General features: G+C 46.2%; 1 protein-coding gene across 1 annotated transcript in view; it reads right to left on the minus strand.

Moving 5' to 3' along the window:
• Positions 1 to 19,960, minus strand: part of gaa2 (alpha glucosidase 2) — a 69,197-nt gene that overhangs the window by 32,907 nt on the left and 16,330 nt on the right. The window contains exons 5-9 of the mRNA XM_059979786.1: positions 11,414 to 11,510; positions 10,755 to 10,874; positions 8,051 to 8,169; positions 6,899 to 7,030; positions 278 to 388 (exon numbers count right to left, since the gene is read on the minus strand). Of these exons, the coding sequence (XP_059835769.1) occupies positions 278 to 388; positions 6,899 to 7,030; positions 8,051 to 8,169; positions 10,755 to 10,874; positions 11,414 to 11,510 (579 nt within the window). The remainder of the gene's footprint in view (positions 1 to 277; positions 389 to 6,898; positions 7,031 to 8,050; positions 8,170 to 10,754; positions 10,875 to 11,413; positions 11,511 to 19,960) is intronic.

Below are 19,960 nucleotides of genomic sequence, written 5' to 3' on the forward strand. Positions count from 1 at the left end.
CCTGAGTGAAAGTGAAGCAAGCCTTTTGTCTGAATCCAGAAGATACGTTGATTGAATCATCTGTTTTATTCCTACCCCAACACAGTCTTTGAATTCAAGAGTACACTGGTAGGCCAAATGCAAGAACCAATCCGATACACTGAATTCAGCAATACTTACAGGCTCTAAGTGGAAATAAGTGCACACCATGCCAGCTAACCTTTCAGGACAGTCACTCCCAGAGTTCACAAACTACTCCTGCTTGATTACCCTGCTGAATCTGCTGCAAGTTCCTTACCTTTCCAATAAGAGGACTTGCAGATGCATTGGAGATGAAGACTCCCCGTTTCAGGCCTTCGTCATATGGCCAATAGGAACCTGGTGGTTGGATGCTGCTGATTCCTGGGTCCTGCAAGGAGAATGGGCAAACTTAGCATCTTGAGAAGAGGCAAGAACATGACATCCGGAGTGTGCGGATGGAGTTCTGGTTTATCAATTACTTGAGAGTGCTGCACTCTGTCTGCTTTGCACCGGTGTACTGGCTCAGTAATATACTTGGGGTTCAGGAGTTGAGATCAAAACTGGGTGGCACATTGGTACAGCTGTATCACAGCTCCGGGGACCCATTTCATCCTGACCTTCAGTGCTGTCTGCATGAAGCTTGCAAGTTCCCTTGAGAGATTGGGGAGGGTTCAAAGGAGGTTCATGAAAATGATTTTGTGATTGAAAGGCTTATCATATCGGGAGCGTTTGATGGCTCTGGGCCTCTACTCACTGGAATTCAGGAGAATGAGAGAGATCTCATTGAAAACTATCAAGGGAGACAGTGATCATAATGCGATAGAATTCACCCTGCAGTTTGACAGAGAGAATATAAAGTCAGAGGTATCAGTATTATAGTGGAGTAAAGGGAATAACAGGCATGAGAGAAGTTGGCCAAAGTTGATTGGAAGGGGACACTAGCACAGATGATGGCACAACAGCAATGACTGGAGTTTCTGTGAGCAATCTGTAAGACGCATTCCAAAGATGAAGAAGTATTCTAAAGGGAGAATGAGGCAACCGTGGCTGACAAGGGAAGTCAAAGACAACATAAAAGCAAAAGAAAGGGCATATAATTTAGCAAAAATTAGTCGGAATTTAGAGAACTGGGAAGCCTTTAAAAACCAATGGAAGGTAGCTAAAAAAAAGCCATAAGGAGAGAAAAGATGAAATATGAAGGTAAGCTGGCCAATAAAATAACATAAAAAAGGATACCAATTTCTTTCAGATGTTTAAAGTGTAAAAGAGAGGTGAGAGTAGATATAGATGCACTGGTAAAGGAGAGCACAGAAATGGCAGACAAATTGAATAAGTATTTTGCATCAGTCTTCACAGTGGAAGACACTAGCAGTTTGCCAGAGGTTTGAGAGTGCCATGGGGCAGAAACATGTGTAGTTGCTGTTACTATGGGGAAGGTGCTTCAGAAGCTGAAAACTCTGAAGGTAGGTAAATCACCTGGACCAAATGGACTATAGACCAGGGTTCTGAGAGAGGTAGCTAAAGAGATTGTAGAGGCATTAGTGTTGATGTTTCAAGAATCGCTAGATTCTGAAATGCTTCTAGAGGACTGGAAAATTGCAAATGTCACTATATTCTTCAGGAAGGAGGAAGGCAGAAAAAAGAAAATTATAGGCCAGTTAGCCTGACTTCAGTAGTTGGACAGATGGTGGAGTCCATTATTAAGGATGAGGAGGCACAAGAAAAGAAAGGCCAAAGTCAGCACTGTTTCCTTCAGGGGAAATATTGCCTAACTAATATTTTGGAATTCCTTGAGGAAATAACAAGCAGAACAGGTAAAGATGAGTTAATGCATGCTGTTTACTTGGGTTTTCAGATGGCCTTGGATAAGGTGCCACACATGAAGCTGTTTAACATAATAAGAGCCCACGGTATTACAGGAAAGCTACTAGCAATGATAGAAGATTGGCTGATTGGCAATAGACAAACAGTGGGAATATAGGGGCCCTTTCTGATTGGCTGCTGATGACTACTGGTGTTCCACGGAGGTTGGTGTTGGGATCTCTTCTTTTTACATTGTATCTCAATGATTTGGACGGGAGAATTGATGGTTTTATTGCCAAGATCGCAGATGATACAAAGATAGGTGGAGGAGCAGGTTGTGTTGAGGAAACAGAGTCTGCAGAAGGACTTAGATTGGGAGAATGGGCAAAGAAGTGGCAGATGGAATATAGGTTAGGTCATGCACTTTGGTAGAAGAAATAAAGGCTTAGATAATTTTCTAAGTGGAGAAAGTACAAAAATCAGAGTTGCAAAGGGACTTGAGAGTCCTTGTGCAGGATTCCCTGAAGGTTAAATTACAGGTTGATCCGATGGTAAAGAAGGTTAAGTGCAATGTTCACATTTGTTTCAAGAGGATGAGAATATTAAAGCAGGATGAAATGCTGGTGGAACACAGCAGGCCAGGCAGCATCTATAGGGAGAAGTGCTTCTCCCTATAGATGCTGTCTGGCCTGCTGTGTAACACCAGCATTTTGTGTGTGTTGTTTGAATTTCTAGCATCTGCAGATTTCCTTGTGTAATGCTGAGGCTTTTGAAGGTATTGGTCAGACCACACTTGGAATATTGCGAGCAGTTTTGGGCCACTTAACGAGAATGATTCCAGGAATAAAATGGTTAACGTATAAGGAGCATTTGATGGCTCTGGGCCTGTACTAATTGGAGTTTAGAAGAGGGGAGATCTCATCGAAACTTATTAAATATTGAAAGCCTGAATAGATTAGATGTGGAAAGGATATTTCCTATAGGGGAGGAGTCTAGAACCTGATGGCACAACTTCAGAACAGAATGACATCCACTTAGAACAGAGATGAGGGGGGATCTCTTTTATTCAGGGTGTACTGAGTCTGTGAAATTCAATGCTACAAATGGCTGTGAAGTCAAGTAATTGGGTATAATCCTTAGCAAGCAGGAATAAGCAGAATCCCAAGGCATTCTATATATACATATGTAGTACCCTGGGAAAGGTTTCACTGCTAACGTAATGGTCTTTCTGTAGAAGCTGTGTTCGGGTTATGGCTAGAGATAATGGGTGCTTTGGAATGTGAGCCATCCAATCAGGGGAGGGATTTTTTTGTGGGCCTGACACTGATGGAAGCCTTGGTCCTTGTTCAGTGGGAGATGAAGAGACAAGATGCTGGAGAGAACCAGCCGTAGGATTCGACCCTGTGGTGGACCAGGATTTGATGGTGCAAGGTGGGGGACCGGGATTCGACGGAGCAGGGTGCAGAGGTGGGGGACCGGGATTCGACGGAACAAGGTGCAGAGGTGGGGGGACCGGGATTCGACGGAGCAAGGTGCAGAGGTGGGGGGACCGGGATTCGACGGAGCAAGGTGCAGAGGTGGGGGGACCGGGATTCGACGGAGCAAGGTGGGGGACCGGGATTCGACGGAGCAAGGTGCAGAGGTGGGGGGACCGGGATTCGACGGAGCAAGGTGGGGGACCGGGATTCGACGGAACAAGGTGCAGAGGTGGGGGGACCGGGATTCGACGGAGCAAGGTGGGGGACCGGGATTCGACGGAGCAAGGTGGGGGACCGAGATTCGACGGAGCAAGGTGCAGAGGTGGGGGGACCGGGATTCGACGGAGCAAGGTGCAGAGGTGGGGGGACCGGGATTCGACGGAGCAAGGTGGGGGACTGGGATTCGACAGAGCAAGGTGGGGGACTGGGATTCGACGGATCAAGGTGCAGAGGTGGGGGGACCGGGATTCGACGGATCAAGGTGCAGAGGTGGGGGGACCGGGATTCGACGGATCAAGGTGCAGAGGTGGGGGGACTGGGATTCGACGGATCAAGGTGCAGAGGTGGGGGGACCGGGATTCGACGGAGCAAGGTGGGGGACCGGGATTCGACAGAGCAAGGTGGGGGACTGGGATTCGACGGATCAAGGTGCAGAGGTGGGGGGGACCGGGATTCGACGGATCAAGGTGCAGAGGTGGGGGGACCGGGATTCGACGGATCAAGGTGCAGAGGTGGGGGGACTGGGATTCGACGGATCAAGGTGCAGAGGTGGGGGGACCGGGATTCGACGGAGCAAGGTGGGGGACCGAGATTCGACGGAGCAAGGTGCAGAGGTGGGGGGACTGGGATTCGACGGAGCAAGGTGGGGGACCGAGATTCGATGGAGCAAGGTGCAGAGGTGGGGGGACTGGGATTCGACGGAGCAAGGTGGGGGACCGGGATTCGACGGAGCAAGGTGGGGGACCGGGATTCGACGGAGCAAGGTGGGGGACTGGGATTCGACGGAGCAAGGTGGGGGACCGAGATTCGATGGAGCAAGGTGCAGAGGTGGGGGGACTGGGATTCGACGGAGCAAGGTGGGGGACCGGGATTCGACGGAGCAAGGTGGGGGGACCGGGATTCGACGGAGCAAGGTGGGGGACCGGGATTCGACGGAGCAAGGTGGGGGACCGGGATTCGACGGAGCAAGGTGGGGGACCGGGATTCGACGGAGCAAGGTGGGGGACCGAGATTCGACGGAACAAGGTGCAGAGGTGGGGGGACCGGGATTCGACGGAGCAAGGTGGGGGACCGGGATTCGACAGAGCAAGGTGGGGGACCGGGATTCGACAGAGCAAGGTGGGGGACCGGGATTCGACAGAGCAAGGTGGGGGACTGGGATTCGACGGATCAAGGTGCAGAGGTGGGGGGACCGGGATTCGACGGATCAAGGTGCAGAGGTGGGGGGACCGAGATTCGACGGATCAAGGTGCAGAGGTGGGGGGACCGGGATTCGACGGATCAAGGTGCAGAGGTGGGGGGACCGGGATTCGACGGATCAAGGTGCAGAGGTGGGGGGACCGGGATTCGACGGATCAAGGTGCAGAGGTGGGGGGACCGGGATTCGACGGATCAAGGTGCAGAGGTGGGGGGACCGGGATTCGACGGATCAAGGTGCAGAGGTGGGGGGACTGGGATTCGACGGATCAAGGTGCAGAGGTGGGGGGACCGGGATTCGACGGAGCAAGGTGGGGGACCGAGATTCGACGGAGCAAGGTGGGGGACTGGGATTCGACGGAGCAAGGTTGGGGACTGGGATTCGACGGAGCCAGGTGGGGGACTGGGATTCGACGGAGCCAGGTGGGGGACCGGGATTCGACGGAGCAAGGTGGGGGACCGAGATTCGACGGAGCAAGGTGGGGGACCGAGATTCGACGGAGCAAGGTGGGGGACTGGGATTCGACGGAGCAAGGTGGGGGACTGGGATTCGACGGATCAAGGTGCAGAGGTGGGGGGACCGGGATTCGACGGAGCAAGGTGGGGGACCGAGATTCGACGGAGCAAGGTGGGGGACCGAGATTCGACGGAGCAAGGTGCAGAGGTCTACTGAGGATCGGTGAATATGACTTTTGGAAGAGCTGAGCTCCAAATTGTGCACATTTGACTGTTTAATTATAATGGTCCCTTTTTGTTTTTTTCCTTCTTTACTAACCGTTTAGTTAAGTTGGCATTCATAAATATAATTCCTTTAAGCAGTGTGCTGTTATCTCTTGGCACTGAGTTGTAACAGGGTAACGAATTACACAGCATCCACACAAACCGGGGTTAGGGGTGGGTGAGCTGTGTCAATCTCATGGGTTTGGCGTGTGTATCCCTCGATTTACGCAGCCCAAGGAAACCGGGGGGTTCACATACATCAAGAGTAAAAGGATAACTTGGGAGAGGGTGGGGAAAAGGGGGTAACATTTGCTTGGATGCAGTGAATGTGAGTGAGGTTCTTAATGAGTATTTTGCTTCAGTATTTACCAAGGAAAAGGACACGGAGGACCAGGTGATCAGTGCTGAGTGTATAAATATGTTCGGGCATTTAGAGGTCAAGGAGGAGGAGGTGTTTGGCCTCCCAATAAATATTAAGATGGATAAGTCACCAGGGTGTGATGGGATTTACTCCAGGTTATTAAACGAGGCAAGAGATGAGATGACTGAACCCTTGTCCAGTATCTTTATTTCCTCTCTACCCACAGGCAAGGTCCTGGAGGACCGGCAAGTGGCTAATGTTGTACCTGTATTTAAGAAGGGAACAAGGGAAAATCCTGGGAACTATAGACCGATGAGTCTCACATCAGGCGCAGGGTAATCACTGAAGAAAAGTGTGACGAGAGAGATTGAGAGTCTGGCAGTGGACGTTGTCTACATGGATTTTAGTGAGGTATTTAGTACTTCATGAGAGGCTGATCCAGAAGATTAGGATCCCCGCCGAATTGGTTGTTTGGCCTCAGAACTGGCTTGCACATAGAAGGCAGAGGGTGGTGGTTGAAGGGACTTATTCCTGCTGGAGTTCTGTAATTAGTTGTGTTCCTCAGGGATCTGTGCTAGGACCTCTGCTGATTGGGATGTATATAAATGATCTGGATGAAAATGGAGATAGGTAGGTTAGTAAATTTCTGGATGATACCAAGATTAGTGGAGTTATGGATAGTGTAGGAGACTGACAAAGAATACAGCATGATATAGATCAGTTTCAGATAGGACTGAGAAATGGCAGATGGAGTTTAACCCAGATAAATGTGAGGTGTTGCACCTCGGTAGGGCAAATATAAGGAGGCAGTACACTGTTAAGTGTTGCTGAGCAGAGAGATCTTGGGATCCAAGTTCATAGCTCTTTGAACGTGGCTACACAGGTTGATAAGGTGGTTAAGAAGGCTGACGGAATGCTTGCTTTTTTTAGCCGAGGCACTGAGTTCAAAAGTCAGGAGCTGATGTTGCAAGTTCATGAAACTCTGGTTAGGCCACATCTGGAGTATTGCATCCAGTTCTTTTCGCCCCACTGTGGGAAGGATATTGAGGCTTTGGGGAGTAAAATAAGAATCTATCATATTCGCGAACCACCTACAGGGATACTGGGTGACTAAACTTACCAGAATCATCACATATTGCTGTCCATGGGAGTGGAGGTCTGCCACCAGTTGTGGAAGACTGGCAAATTTCTCAGGGTCAAAGGTGAAGTCTCGATATTCAATCATGTAATCGATATCATTCCACTGAGCATCCTGAAGGAACAGCAAATGAGTTCGATTTTAGATTGCCAAGGTGTCATAAGCCATCCAGAAAAGCTCCTGGCCATTTACTGCTTATCCCTTACAGGCCAACTCCCAGGCGCCATAGATATCTATCCGACCAGTTCCAGCTCAAGGCCACCTTTCCTTTGGGATTCTAAGGGCTGATTTATACTTGTGCGTCGCATCGACGCTGTAGGTAATGCGTACACTATGCCGTATCTACGCCATACCCTACGCTGTAGAGTGACGAACACCTCTCCAGAAAAATTACACATGCATCATGGCAATGCAGACCCCAAGAACAGTGATTGGTCCGCTTGGTAGCATCGCATTTCCTCCTATGCATTTCCGGTTGCTTCTTCTCCGCCATGTTTGTAGGCTGTGAGTACATTGATATGAAATAGACGAACCAAATCATCAAATCTACCTGCCGACATGCAAAAATGTTTGAAATGCACTTCCTCGTCCATGTCTCTCACGAAGAAACTCAACACAGTGACATAGAAACCCCACCACCAACTAGCGTTTCGGCGCACACCAACGCATGCTCGCTATGGCGTACAGCGACGCAGAAGTGAAAATCAGGGTTACAGCGTAGGCTGTGGCATAGCCTGTATGGACAAGTATAAACCAGCCTTAACCAGTTCTGACCTGTCCCACATTCCTTCCAAACGATGTGCTAAATCCTTTCACTCTGATCGGTATCTCATCAATTGTAGCCCGCCTCCTTCCATCATTCCAACCCATCCCCTCAGCATTCACAAACCCACAACCCAGAGTCTAATCCTACTAAACTTTTTCCTTTGAATGCATGCTGTTCTGACCTGTGCCCACTCCACATGACCTTCCCCTGCCAGTCTGCAACTCATCCTATCCACAGTCCCCCAATTCTGGCCCATACCCCTTCCCAACCAAAACCCACCACAGCCCATTTGACATGCACGCTTCATTCTCTGACAATTATCCATCTTTCCAGCTGCTGCAAGAGGGAATGACTTTTGTTTTATAAACCTGAGGCATTCCTGCTTTCCTCATCTGGTTAACCACCTCCCAGGTGGCGTTACTTGTCTCATATCCCCAGCGGCAGAGATGAAATCCGAGACCCCAAGCAGACACCATCGAAGGCAAACCTGCCACACAAAGCAGTAATATCTCAGGGTGACAAAAAACTAACAATATGGTCAGAACATCACAAAGATTAGTAAATGTTGCAGGCAATAGTAAGTCTTAGTTTCAGTTTTTTGCCCAACATATCTCCATTAAATGGCACAGTCTCCAGAGGAGTTGCAGTTCATCATGGAGATTTCTGTGACAATGCTCCAAGAAACTTAAGCCGGAGAGAAAGGCCACTGTCTCATGCCAGTTTAAATACATACATCCAGCCTCATCCTAATTCCTAGCTCTTGTAGAAACTTGATAATTCTAGCAACACACAGAGAATTCTGTGTGTATTATCCTTGGAGTGGGAAATCATTGCCTCAGATTAACTTCAGTAGCTTATACATAATTCACATAATGCAGTGACCTGGGTTCAATTCCACCACTGAAGGCAGTTCCTTGTTCTCCCTGTGACCATGTCGGCTTTCTACAGGTATTCCAGTTTCCTCCCACATTCTAATAAGGGCTAGGGTGAGTCATTGCTGGCATGCTATATTGGCACCAGAAGCATCATAACACTTGCTTTCTGTCCCCAGCACATCCTCAGACTGTGTTGGTCTTGACACAAATGACACATTTCACTGCATGTTTCAATGTACATATGGCAAATAAAGTTAATCTTTAATCTTTACAATGTTAACCACTTCAAATAAAACTACCCTTACACATATTCTTCATAAAGGAGACAACCCCACCCTAGGAAAGATCTCATAGCCATGATTAATGTTTCCCATGACTTCTGCTGCTCACTTCCTCAATTAACCACATGCTTCTCATGGTGTGGTCAGAACAGCAAATAGATCATTTCTCTAACTGTGATCCACTATTGTTCTGTACATTTCCACTGCGACCATCCTGCTTTTAAATTTCATGATGTAGACATTATTTGGAAGGGTTATCTTTTCTATGAAAATTCATTCTAAAATGGAACTGCCACATCATTTCTGTTGAAGTGTTCACAGAGCAGGCACTGTTGTCCACTGCTCTCTGTAACATGTCAGTGTGATATTCAGCATCCAGGTTGAGTCAGAGTTAACTTTATTCCACAGCACATGATGTTTACTACATTATTCTCTGACAACTCTCTCTTACCCATACTCTGAAGTTACTGCTGACTCAGGTTCTTCGAGTAAAACAAGAGAACAGCATTAAACCGTGTGGACAATTCAGCTTTTTAAGGAATGATTCTTACACACAGAACCAATTACCCTACTACCCTAGAACTTGTGACAATTTTTTTGACCTGTGCAGAGTAACTGGAGGATGTATGTATTTCAGTTCCAAGAAAATACACATTTTACAATCTGGCAATTAACCCACTTGACTTAAAGTTCAGGATTATATACTGAAATTAGTTTTTTTCATCTGCCTTTTCCCCAAGATAAACAGATTTCCCCTGTCCTCACTCATCTTTTGTATGGTACACACACAATTCCTTTTTGAGAAGCATTCGAGTTTGAATCTAATCTCCTTTCAAACAGTACATTCCAGATAATGTCAAGAATTCCGCAGTATTGTAGCCTTGTATAGAGCATGTAGAGCATCATTGTATTCTTCTTCAGGTGGAATAATAATTCTGTCTATTAAGACATACTAAATATTAAAAACATGAGAAAGTCTGCAGATGCTGGAAATCCAAAGCAACACACACAATGTGCTGGAGGAACTCAGCAGGCCAGGCAGTATCTATGGAAAAGAGTAAGCAGTCAATGTTACGAGCCGAGACCCTCCTTCAGGACTGAGACTGAAGAGGGAAGATGCCGGAGTAAACAGGTAGGGGGAAGGGAAAGAGGCTAGCTGGAAGGTGATATGTGAACCCAGGAGGCTGGGAAAGGTCTAATGGTGGAGAAGAAAGAATCTGATTGGAGAGGAGAGTGGACAATAGCAGAAAGGGACAGAGGAGGAGACCCAGAGTGAAGTAATAGGCAGGTGAGAAGTGAAGGGTCAGAGTTGGGAATAAAAGAAGGGAGGGAATGATTTGTTAATCAAAGGAGAAATTGATATTCATGCCGTCAAGTTGGAGGCTACACAAGATGGCATATAAGGTGTTGCTCCTCCACCCTGAGGGTGGCCTCATCCTGGCACAAGAGAAGGTCACGGATCGACATTTCGGAATGGGAATTAAAATGTTTGGCCACCAGGAAGTCCCACGTGGGGGATGGTGGGGAGCTGGTCGATGAAATGGTCCCCCAACTTACGATGGGCCTCATCAATGTAGTAAATATTGACTTTTGTAGTGCCATGGTCTTATGGTTTACTACAAGTTGCTTATGAAGTCATTTCAGAATCGCCTCTCTGACACAAATGGAAAATATACAGGCTCTTGATAGTCTAGCAATATCCCTGGGCATTAGTAATAATCTCACATTAATAAACATCATGGCCTCAAAAAGATACGCTAATGCATCTGAATTTGAGCAGTCAATTGTGATGTAATATGTTGGAAGGTGGTATTATAGAACGTGTCTTGCTGGTAAGCAGCAGTGCCACAGATCTGATAAAATATATTTGAAGAGAAGTGACTATATGCTCACTTTTCTGGTAATCTTTCACTTACCAATGACCTCCAAATACTGTTGAATGACTGAGTTTGGGTCCGGACCCATAAATATGTAAAGGTCAAGAATACCACCAATGGTTCTCCATGTCAGAGCAGGAGTGGGCTGGAGGGCCACTTCTACAAAAGAAAGACAATTAGCTCACGATCATTGAATTAAATGATGTCCTTTTGAAACAAGTTCTCATATTCTTCAATGCCTGCACATTAAAGAGATTCTTCAACCGCTTAACATCTGAAAGCTAAATTGGAATGGAACTCAACATTGTTAGATTTAACCATTTACTTATTGTTCTCTGATTTAAATCCTAATCAACTGTGATCCACTTCTCTCCAAACTATACAGAGCAGGAACAGCAGAGTAGTTGAGGGTGATGTTTCCTCATTTTTTCTGAGCAACTCTGAGTCAAACAGTATCATAAGATAGAACCACAGCCCCAAAACCACACTCCCTACATCAAGAACACCAATCCCAAACCAAGACCTCAACACCAAAATTACCAACCTCAACCAAAACCTTAAGCCTAACTATCTCCAACATCAGACACTCAATCCAAACCCAACAGTCTGCGTGAATTAGCAATGGGTATGAAAAGTACTTCCAAACAATGGAATGCCAGCAAACATCTCAGCAGATCCGTCCGGTATTCCGTGCTTACCCATTGCATTGCTGTTGAGAAGGAAAACACCATGTGACTTCCCATCCGGCTCCATACACAGATAAAAGGGATGGACTCCATAAAGATTAACAGACTCCTGCAGTACAAGAGGCAGCATTCAGAATCAAAGTTCACATCACATACAGGTAACCAGGGTAAGGTCAGTGTCTGCTCATGCTAAGAAATAAGGACAAGTAGTCACGTAGTACATTGGGGGCAACCCAAGTTTTACAACAAACCACATTAGATGATATTAGGGGGAGTGGTCAAAACCGTAGACACAGGGTTAGGTATCAAAAAGGGTCTTAAAATAGAAAACTAAGCCAAAAAGTTAGAGGGATTTGCAGGAAATTGGGAAGCTAAATGCTGCACCAATGATTTTGTAGTGATTAAGATAATGAATTTATAGCAGAGGTATCTAAAACTACAAGACATAAGTTTAGGGTAAGTGATATGAGGTTTAGAGAGAACCTGAGATGTAATTGTCATTGAGATGGTGGTTGGAATCCAGACCATGCTGACTGAGTGGGTAATGGAAGCAGGTGCTCTTGCACAATTTGAGAGGTGTATACTTGTGTATATGAAACTCAAGGCACAGAAAACTATGGACCAAATGCTCGTAAATATGTTTTGTATGGATGTATGCTTGAAGGCTGGCAAGTGTACAGTGGGCCAAAGGATCAGTTTCTGTGATGTATCTCTCTATAATTAAAATACCAGAACAGGAAAAATGTGGAGATCTGGAAGTTTGAAGGGCAGACAACTCCTCTGTCATTACTCGGGTACTCCAGCCCACTCATTGTCTTACATGCTGCAAGGAGAGCCTGCTTTAAAAGTTTCACCTGCTCTAAAATAGACAATGCACAGAATGGTCCCATCTACCCAACTACCAGAGCAAAATCCAAAAGAAGATTACCACTCTTGATCAAATGCTAGCTCAACAACAGATGTTAAAGGGGGGGGGGGGGAGGGGGGATGAGTTGTGGCAAGGAAATGAGGCTTCATTATAAAAATCTTTGAAAACACTATTACATCCCAGCAGTTGCTAACTATCAAGGACAGAAGCTCCCAGTGGATTGAGGGTGATGAGATGGCAGTTTAAACATGAACTACTGAAATGAGGAACCTGCTGAATAATGAAACTCTCACAAATAACGATATAATGATACTTTTAGTCATTGTTTGAGTGATAAATATTAGTCAGTACAATGGACAAACAAAACGGCGAGTAGTACCCAAAGTACTGCAATTGAGTCTTTTACACCCACCTAAAAGGTCTGATAAGCCATTGGGTTATGCTTCATACCAAACATTAACAAGTCCAAAAGTGCAGTATCCCTCAGTTTCGTACTGGAGTAATCATTAAGGGCTCAAATCTCAATCATAAAGTGTCAATAAAATGCTGCTATCCAGATTAAAATTGCAGTAATTCAGAGAAGAGCAATTTTGTGCACAGTTCTGAGTGCTTCAGTGTTACCTGCAAACATCATCTGCCATTCCAGCAGAATTTGATGGTGCAGTGTTTGTGGAGCTTGCTGATTAGCTTTGGAGATGTTTCATCACCAGTTGAGGTGACATCCTCAGTCTGCAAGCTAATTGCCAATCTCAGCAAACACCGCAACATCAAGCACTTCAACCCAAGGTACCAATACTCACCACCATTTGAGTGTCCATTAACAATGTTTATCTAATGTTAATCAGACCAACAGAAGTATAATGCCCAAAATATGTTGTTACAAACCCCGTAACTGGGTCACTTACCAGCAAAGATAGAGAGGTCCGTTGAAGTCTGACGGTACTATTTTTAACAGTATTTATTTAGTAAAAATACACAAAAATAATATCAATGCAAACAGACAGATAATATACGTCGTCAATACTAAATCTAAAAGTGCGGGTATAATAATAATCAATAAGAAATAAGCTCTATCGTTGTCTAGGGGATAATGTATTGTCCGATGGAAATATCAAAGTCACACGTTTCATTCAGGCTGCAGCCTTTGTTAGAGAGAGAGGGATTTTTAGAAACTTGCCAATTCCTTTTATGATTTCGATCTGTCAGAGTCTCGTTGTCATGGCCGTTCACTTGTGGCCTCTCCTTTAGCTAAACCGTTCTTCCGTGGTAAGGCCCCAATCCCAGGCAAGGGAAAGGACACACACGAGCCCCCCCACCGGCTGTCGCTATTAAACTCTGTCACGGGATTTCTAGCGTTTCTCCTGGTGCGTCTAAAGGGGTTGTTCCCCAGTCCCTCTTTTATCCTTACTCACGGGGTCTCAGATGTCAATCAGGTTGGGATAATGCAATCCCTCAACCAGCCCATTCTGGTCGTCCCCTGAGGGCTTCAATGAATAGTACAGTACTCAATACACAATTCCGTCTCCAAGAGACAATGGCCGTTATCCGTGGCTTTGTCTTGCTGAGGCCAGAACACATTCCAAAACCTTGAGGATTCTCTCTCATTTCCGGGGTCCCTGACCCGAATTAATAGCGATCTTGCGATTCTCAAAAAGGAGGGGATGACTTTGTACCTTTCGGCCCCTCAGAGTTGTGGCACATTCGTAACAATATCTTCAGTAAGATTTGCAACCACATTGGATGGAATCTATGGACATCAGACCCAGTGATAATAACCTGGTCTAGGCAGCTCACCCGAGGGAGTGGCAGACACAGGCGGTGCAAAACTAAACAGAAACATGGCAAGAGGGTCAGGCACCAGCAAGGCTGAGATCAGGCTAGCGACACGTTCTCTTTTCCTGGCTACTCAATAGAAATAAAATGGACTCACTGGGAATGAATGCACAGAAAGAGATGAGAAGCTGCTTCCTTCTGGTTTTCACCAAAACGTGGCTAAACAACAACGTGCCCGAACTGGCATTTCAACTTGACAGGATGACATAACCTCCCTGTCGGGGAAACCCAAAGGAGGTGGAATCTGTGTGTACATTAACAAAGGTTGGTCCCAAACTCATCTGTAGTTAGCAGTCACTATCTGGGGCAATTAAGCATCTTACAATTAGATGTCGGCCACATTACCCGCTCAGGGAGTTTGCTGTTGTGTTCGTCACCGCTGTCTACATCCTCCTGAGTGCGAACAGAAAGGTCACACTGGGAGAGCTTTACAGTTTCACCAGCTCTCTACAAAACAAGCATCCGGACATTCTCTTCATACTTGCAGGAGACTTCAATCATGTCAACCTGCAGGGCAAGTTAACCAAATTCCACCAACACATCACCATGGCCACTAGGGAAACTCATAAGACTGGACCAAGTTCATATAGACGTGGTGCTTACAAAGCCATCCCACGCCCTCACCTTGGCTTCTCTGATCTCATCTCCATAATGTTAATCTCAGCATACCCACGTGCTGAAAATGGAGAAACCAGTCAAGAGGATCATCACTGTATGGCCTAACAAGGCAATCACCATGTTTGTGGACTAACTGGCTGATATTAGTTCATCCCCCAGAGAAAGAAGGATTCAAAGGGGGGGAAAGAGGCCAAAGTGGTTGACAAAGGAAGTCAGAGATTGCATAGCGTTAAAAAAAAAGGAAGTATGACAGAGCTAAGGTGAGTGGGAGGACAGATAATTGGGAAATTTTTAAGGAACAATAGAACTTAACTAAAAAGGCAATACGGGGAGAAAAAATGAGGTATGAACACAAGCTAGCCAGGAATATAAAGGAGGATAGCAAAAGCTTTTTTAAGTATGTGAAGAGAAAGAAGATAGTTAAGAACAAAGTTGGGCCCTTGAAGAATGAATCGGGTGAAATTGTTATGGGAAACAGAGAAATGGCAGAAGAATTTAATAAGTACTTTAGATCTGTCTTCACTAGGGAAGACACAAGCAATCTCCCAGATGTATGGATGGGCCAAGGACATAGGGTAACAGAGGAAATGAAACAGATTGACATTAGGAAGGAAACAGTGATGAGTAGACTGATGGGACTGAAGACTGACAAATCCCCAGGTCCAGATGGTCTGCATCCTAGGGTACTAAATGAGGTGGGCCTGGAAATTGCGGATGCATTGGTAATCATTTTCCAATGTTCCTTAGATTCAGGATCAGTTCCTGAGGATTGGAGAATGACTAATGTTATCCCACTTTTTAAGAAAGGAGGGAGGGAGAAAACAGAGAACTATCGTCCTGTCAGCCTAACATCAGTAGTGGGGAAGATGCTAGAGTCCATTATTAAAGATGAAATAGTGGCATATCTAGATAGCAGTGATAGGATTGTGCCGAGCCACCATGGATTTACCAAGGGCAAATCATGCTTGACTAATCTATTGGAGTTTTTCGAGGATGTAACCAGTAAGTTAGACAAGGGAGATCCAGTGGATGTAGTGTACTTCGATTTTCAGAAGGCATTTGATAAGGTCCCACATAGGAGATTAGTGGGTAAAATCAGAGCTCATGGCATTGGGGGGAAGATATTGACATGGATAGAAAACTGGTTGGCAGATAGAAAGCAAAGGGTGAATGGGTGTTTCTCAGAATGGCAGGTGGTGACTAGTGGGGTGCCACAGGGCTCGGTATTGGGACCACAGCTGTTTACGATTTACATCAACGATTTAGATGAAGGCATTGAGAATAACATCAGCAAGTTTGCTGATGATACTAAGCTGAGTGGCAGTGTGGCATGTGATGAGGATGTTAGGAGAATTCAGGGTGACTTGGATAGGCTGAGTGAGTGGGCAGATACTTGGCAGATGATGTTTAATGTGAATAAGTGTGAGGTTATCCACTTTGGGAGTAAGAACAGGAAGGCAGATTATTATCTGAATGGTGTAGAGTTAGGTAAGGGAGAAATACAAAGAAATCTAGGAGGCCTTGTTCATCAGTCACTGAAAGTGAATGAGCAAGTGCAGCAGGCAGTGAAGAAGGCTAATGGAATGTTGGCCTTTATTACAAAGGGAATTGAGTGCAAGAGCAAGGAAATCCTCTTGCATTTGTACAGAGCCCTGGTGAGACCACACCTGGAGTATTGTGTACAGTTTTGGTCTCCAGGGTTAAGGAAGGACATCCTGGCTGTAGAGGAAGTGCAGTGTGGATTCACAAGGTTAATTCCTGGGATGTCCGGACTGTCTTACGCAGAGAGGTTAGAGAGACTGAGCTTGTACACGCTGGAATTAAGGGGATTGAGAGGGGATCTGATTGCAACATATAAGATTATTAAGGGATTGGACAAGATAGAGGCAGGAAATATGTTCCAGATGCTGGGAGAGTCCAGTACCAGAGGGCATGGTTTGAGAATAAGGGGTAGGTCATTTAGGACAGAGTTAAGGAAAAACTTCTTCTCACAGAGAGTTGCGAGGGTCTGGAATGCACTGCCTCGGAAGGCAGTGGAGGCCAATTCTCTGGATGCTTTCAAGAAGGAGCTAGATAGGTATCTCATGGATAGGGGAATCAAGGGATATGGGGACAAGGCAGGAACCGGGTATTGATAGTAGATGATCAGCCATGATCTCACAATGGCGGTGCAGGCTCAAAGGGTCGAATGGTCTACTTCTGCACTTATTGTCTATTCAAGGAGGTTGCCACAAACAAAGAAGACACAACCCTCAAGGAATATGCCTCATCTGTCACTGGCTTCATTTCTATGTGTGTATAGATGATGTTGGTCCCTCAAGGACTATCGTCTCACTACACAAGAAGAAGACCTGGCTGAACTCAGAGGTGCACCCTACTAAAAGCCCAGGACACTGCCTTCAACTCTGGAGGCAAATCCACTCTCAGAGCAGATAGGAGAAACCTCAACTTCGGCATTACTGCCCACACCCAAAAAATTCAGGAGCAACTGTCCGATAACGATCCCCAGAGTATGTGGCTGCGCATCGAGGGCATTACTGACTACATAACAGGAAAAACAGCATCAACTGGACCAGTGGCACCTCTCTCCCTGACACTAAGATGCACACTTTGAAGCATGCAACATGAAAGCTACCCCCTCCCAGGTAGGCAGCCATTGTCTGTAACAGCAGCAAAAATGAGGCAGGTGGGCCAGACAATATTCCAGGCTGAGTATTCACGCAAGTGTGCAAACCACCTCACTGATGTCTTCATGTCTTCAACACTTCACTCATCCAGGCTAATGTCCCCAGATTTCATACCAGCCACCATCATCCCTGTACCAAAGAACCCTACCCCTTCAGAACTAAATGACTACGGTCCTGTGTCACTGGCATCAATCTTCATGAGGTTCTTTGAACGGCTAGCAATGACACACACCAAAAACTCCATTCCTGCCACACTGGACACTCATCAACAGACCCATTCTACAAAAGATGCCATAGCATCTGTCATGCACCTGGCCCTGACCCTTGTGTCAGGATGCTGTTCCTGGATTTCAGTTTGATATTTAACACGATTGTCCCACAGACCTTGATGAACAAACTCCTACTCCTCAGTCTAAATACACACTGTGTAACTGGCTGTTGGACTTCCGAACCAATACATCTCTGATAGTAAGGATGCACAACCACCCCTCCCTCACCTTGTGATCCTCAACATGGCTGCCCTCCCCAGAGCTGTGCACTGAGCCCATTGCTCACACATGACTGCACAGCCAAACACCCAAGTAATCACATTGTCAAGCTCGCCGTTGACACAATGGCGGGGTTCATCACCAAGGATGATGAGAAGGCCTACAGAGAGAGGGTGGAAGAGCCTGAGGCCTGATGCCAGGCAAATACTGTAACACCTTCTTCAATGTCAATGACAATGTTACCGACTTCAGGGGAATTTGTTCCACTCACACCCCTCTTTACTTTGGGGGTACAGCAGTGGAAACTGGGAGCAGTTTCAAACTCCTGGGAGTACATATCTCACACAACCTCTCATGGTCCCAGAACACATCCTACACTATTAGAAAAGGTCAGCACCACCTCTACTTTCTGAGGAGGCTGAAGTGAGCTGGACTATACAGAGCTGTATTCATGTCCTTCCACAGATGCGCAGTGGCGAGCTTCCAACTTGCTGCGTCATGACACTGCAGGGAACATGGAGGGGCAGTCAAAACTGCCCGATGCACCACCTACCTGCCATCAAGAACATACTCACAGAAAGGTGCCAGAAAAAGGCCAGTAACATTATGAAGGATTTCATCCACCCTGCTTGTGAACTTTTTGTCCCACTCCCAACAGGAGGGAGGCTGCGTAGCATCCATGCCAGGATCAGCAAACTCAAAATCAGTTGCTTTCCTCAAGCAGTAAGGTCGATCAACACTTCCACCCTTCCCCACCCCCAAACACCACTACTTTATCATTTTCTGTCAGGCACCTTACATACAGACACTACTGTGCCTAGCGTCACTTTATGGACATATAATCAAAATCTGTATATAAGCTATCTTATGTATTTATATTTATTGTGTTTATATTATTATATTCTTTATCTCATTGGGTTATTTTTGTGCTGCATCAGACTGGAAGTAATAATTATTCTCCTTTACAACTTGTGCATTGAAACTGACATTAAACAATCTTGAATCTTGACAGAATACAGAGTCATTGAATACTATAGCACAGAAACATGCCCTTTGGCCCATCTAGTCTGTGCCAAACCATTAATCTACCAGTCCCATCGACCTGCACCCTCCATACCCCTCCCATCCATGTAGGCATCCAAATTTCTCTTCAGGGGTGAAATTGACCCTGCATCCACCACTTGTGCTGGCAGCTTGTTCCACATGCTGGACAAGCCCTGGAATCGCCAGGAACACCTCAGTGATATGTGCATGATGGGTTATTGTTCATGTCTGACTGATGGAACAACTTAGGGATAATATATCGAAATAAGAATAGAAAATGCTGGAAACATTTAGTAGGTTGAGTGGCATCTGTCAGACGAAACACAAAGTTAACATTTCAGGTCTTAGATCTTTTGTGGGAACTGTGAAAGAGTGGAAACATTGTTAATTTTAAGTTGTAAAGAGTGGGGGATGAGGACTGGAGAGGTTAATGACCAAAGAGGTATAAAATCTTACAGCACAGAAACAGGCTCTCGACCCTACCACATCCACACCAGCCACCATCTGCCATCTCCAAATGGTGAGGCCAGGGCTGCCACAGCAATTACCTTTGATGATTGTTACTGAAGCCATTTTCAGAGAAAGAGGACATAAAGGTAAAAATCGATCTGTTGAGATACCCAGAAAATCAGACTGTGAGATACCAGGGGAGAGAGAGGGAGATGGGGAGAGGGGAAGGGGAGGGGGAGGGGTGAGGGGGACAGGGAGAGAGGGTGGGGACGGGTGAGATGAGGAGGCTGAGGGGAGGCAGACAGGGAGCGGTGAGAGGGGGAGAGTGCAGAGGGAGGGGGTGGGGAGGGGGAGAGAGGGTGGGAAGGAGGGGGGAGGGAGTGTGGAGAGGGAGGGGAAGGGAGGGAGGGGAGGGAGAGAGGGGGAGTAAGATCCATGTTCAGGAAAGCTGGAGACCTGCTCTAAAGCCTCTTCCCAATCTCCCCTATACACGTGGATTCGGGCTTACCAGAGGCCTCCTGTTGGAAGTGGCTGCAATAACAGAAATCCCCTCCCCACTGCCAGAACTGCT

The sequence above is a fragment of the Hypanus sabinus genome, chromosome 9 (assembly GCF_030144855.1).
Source record: "Hypanus sabinus isolate sHypSab1 chromosome 9, sHypSab1.hap1, whole genome shotgun sequence".
NCBI classification, from domain to species: domain Eukaryota; kingdom Metazoa; phylum Chordata; class Chondrichthyes; order Myliobatiformes; family Dasyatidae; genus Hypanus; species Hypanus sabinus.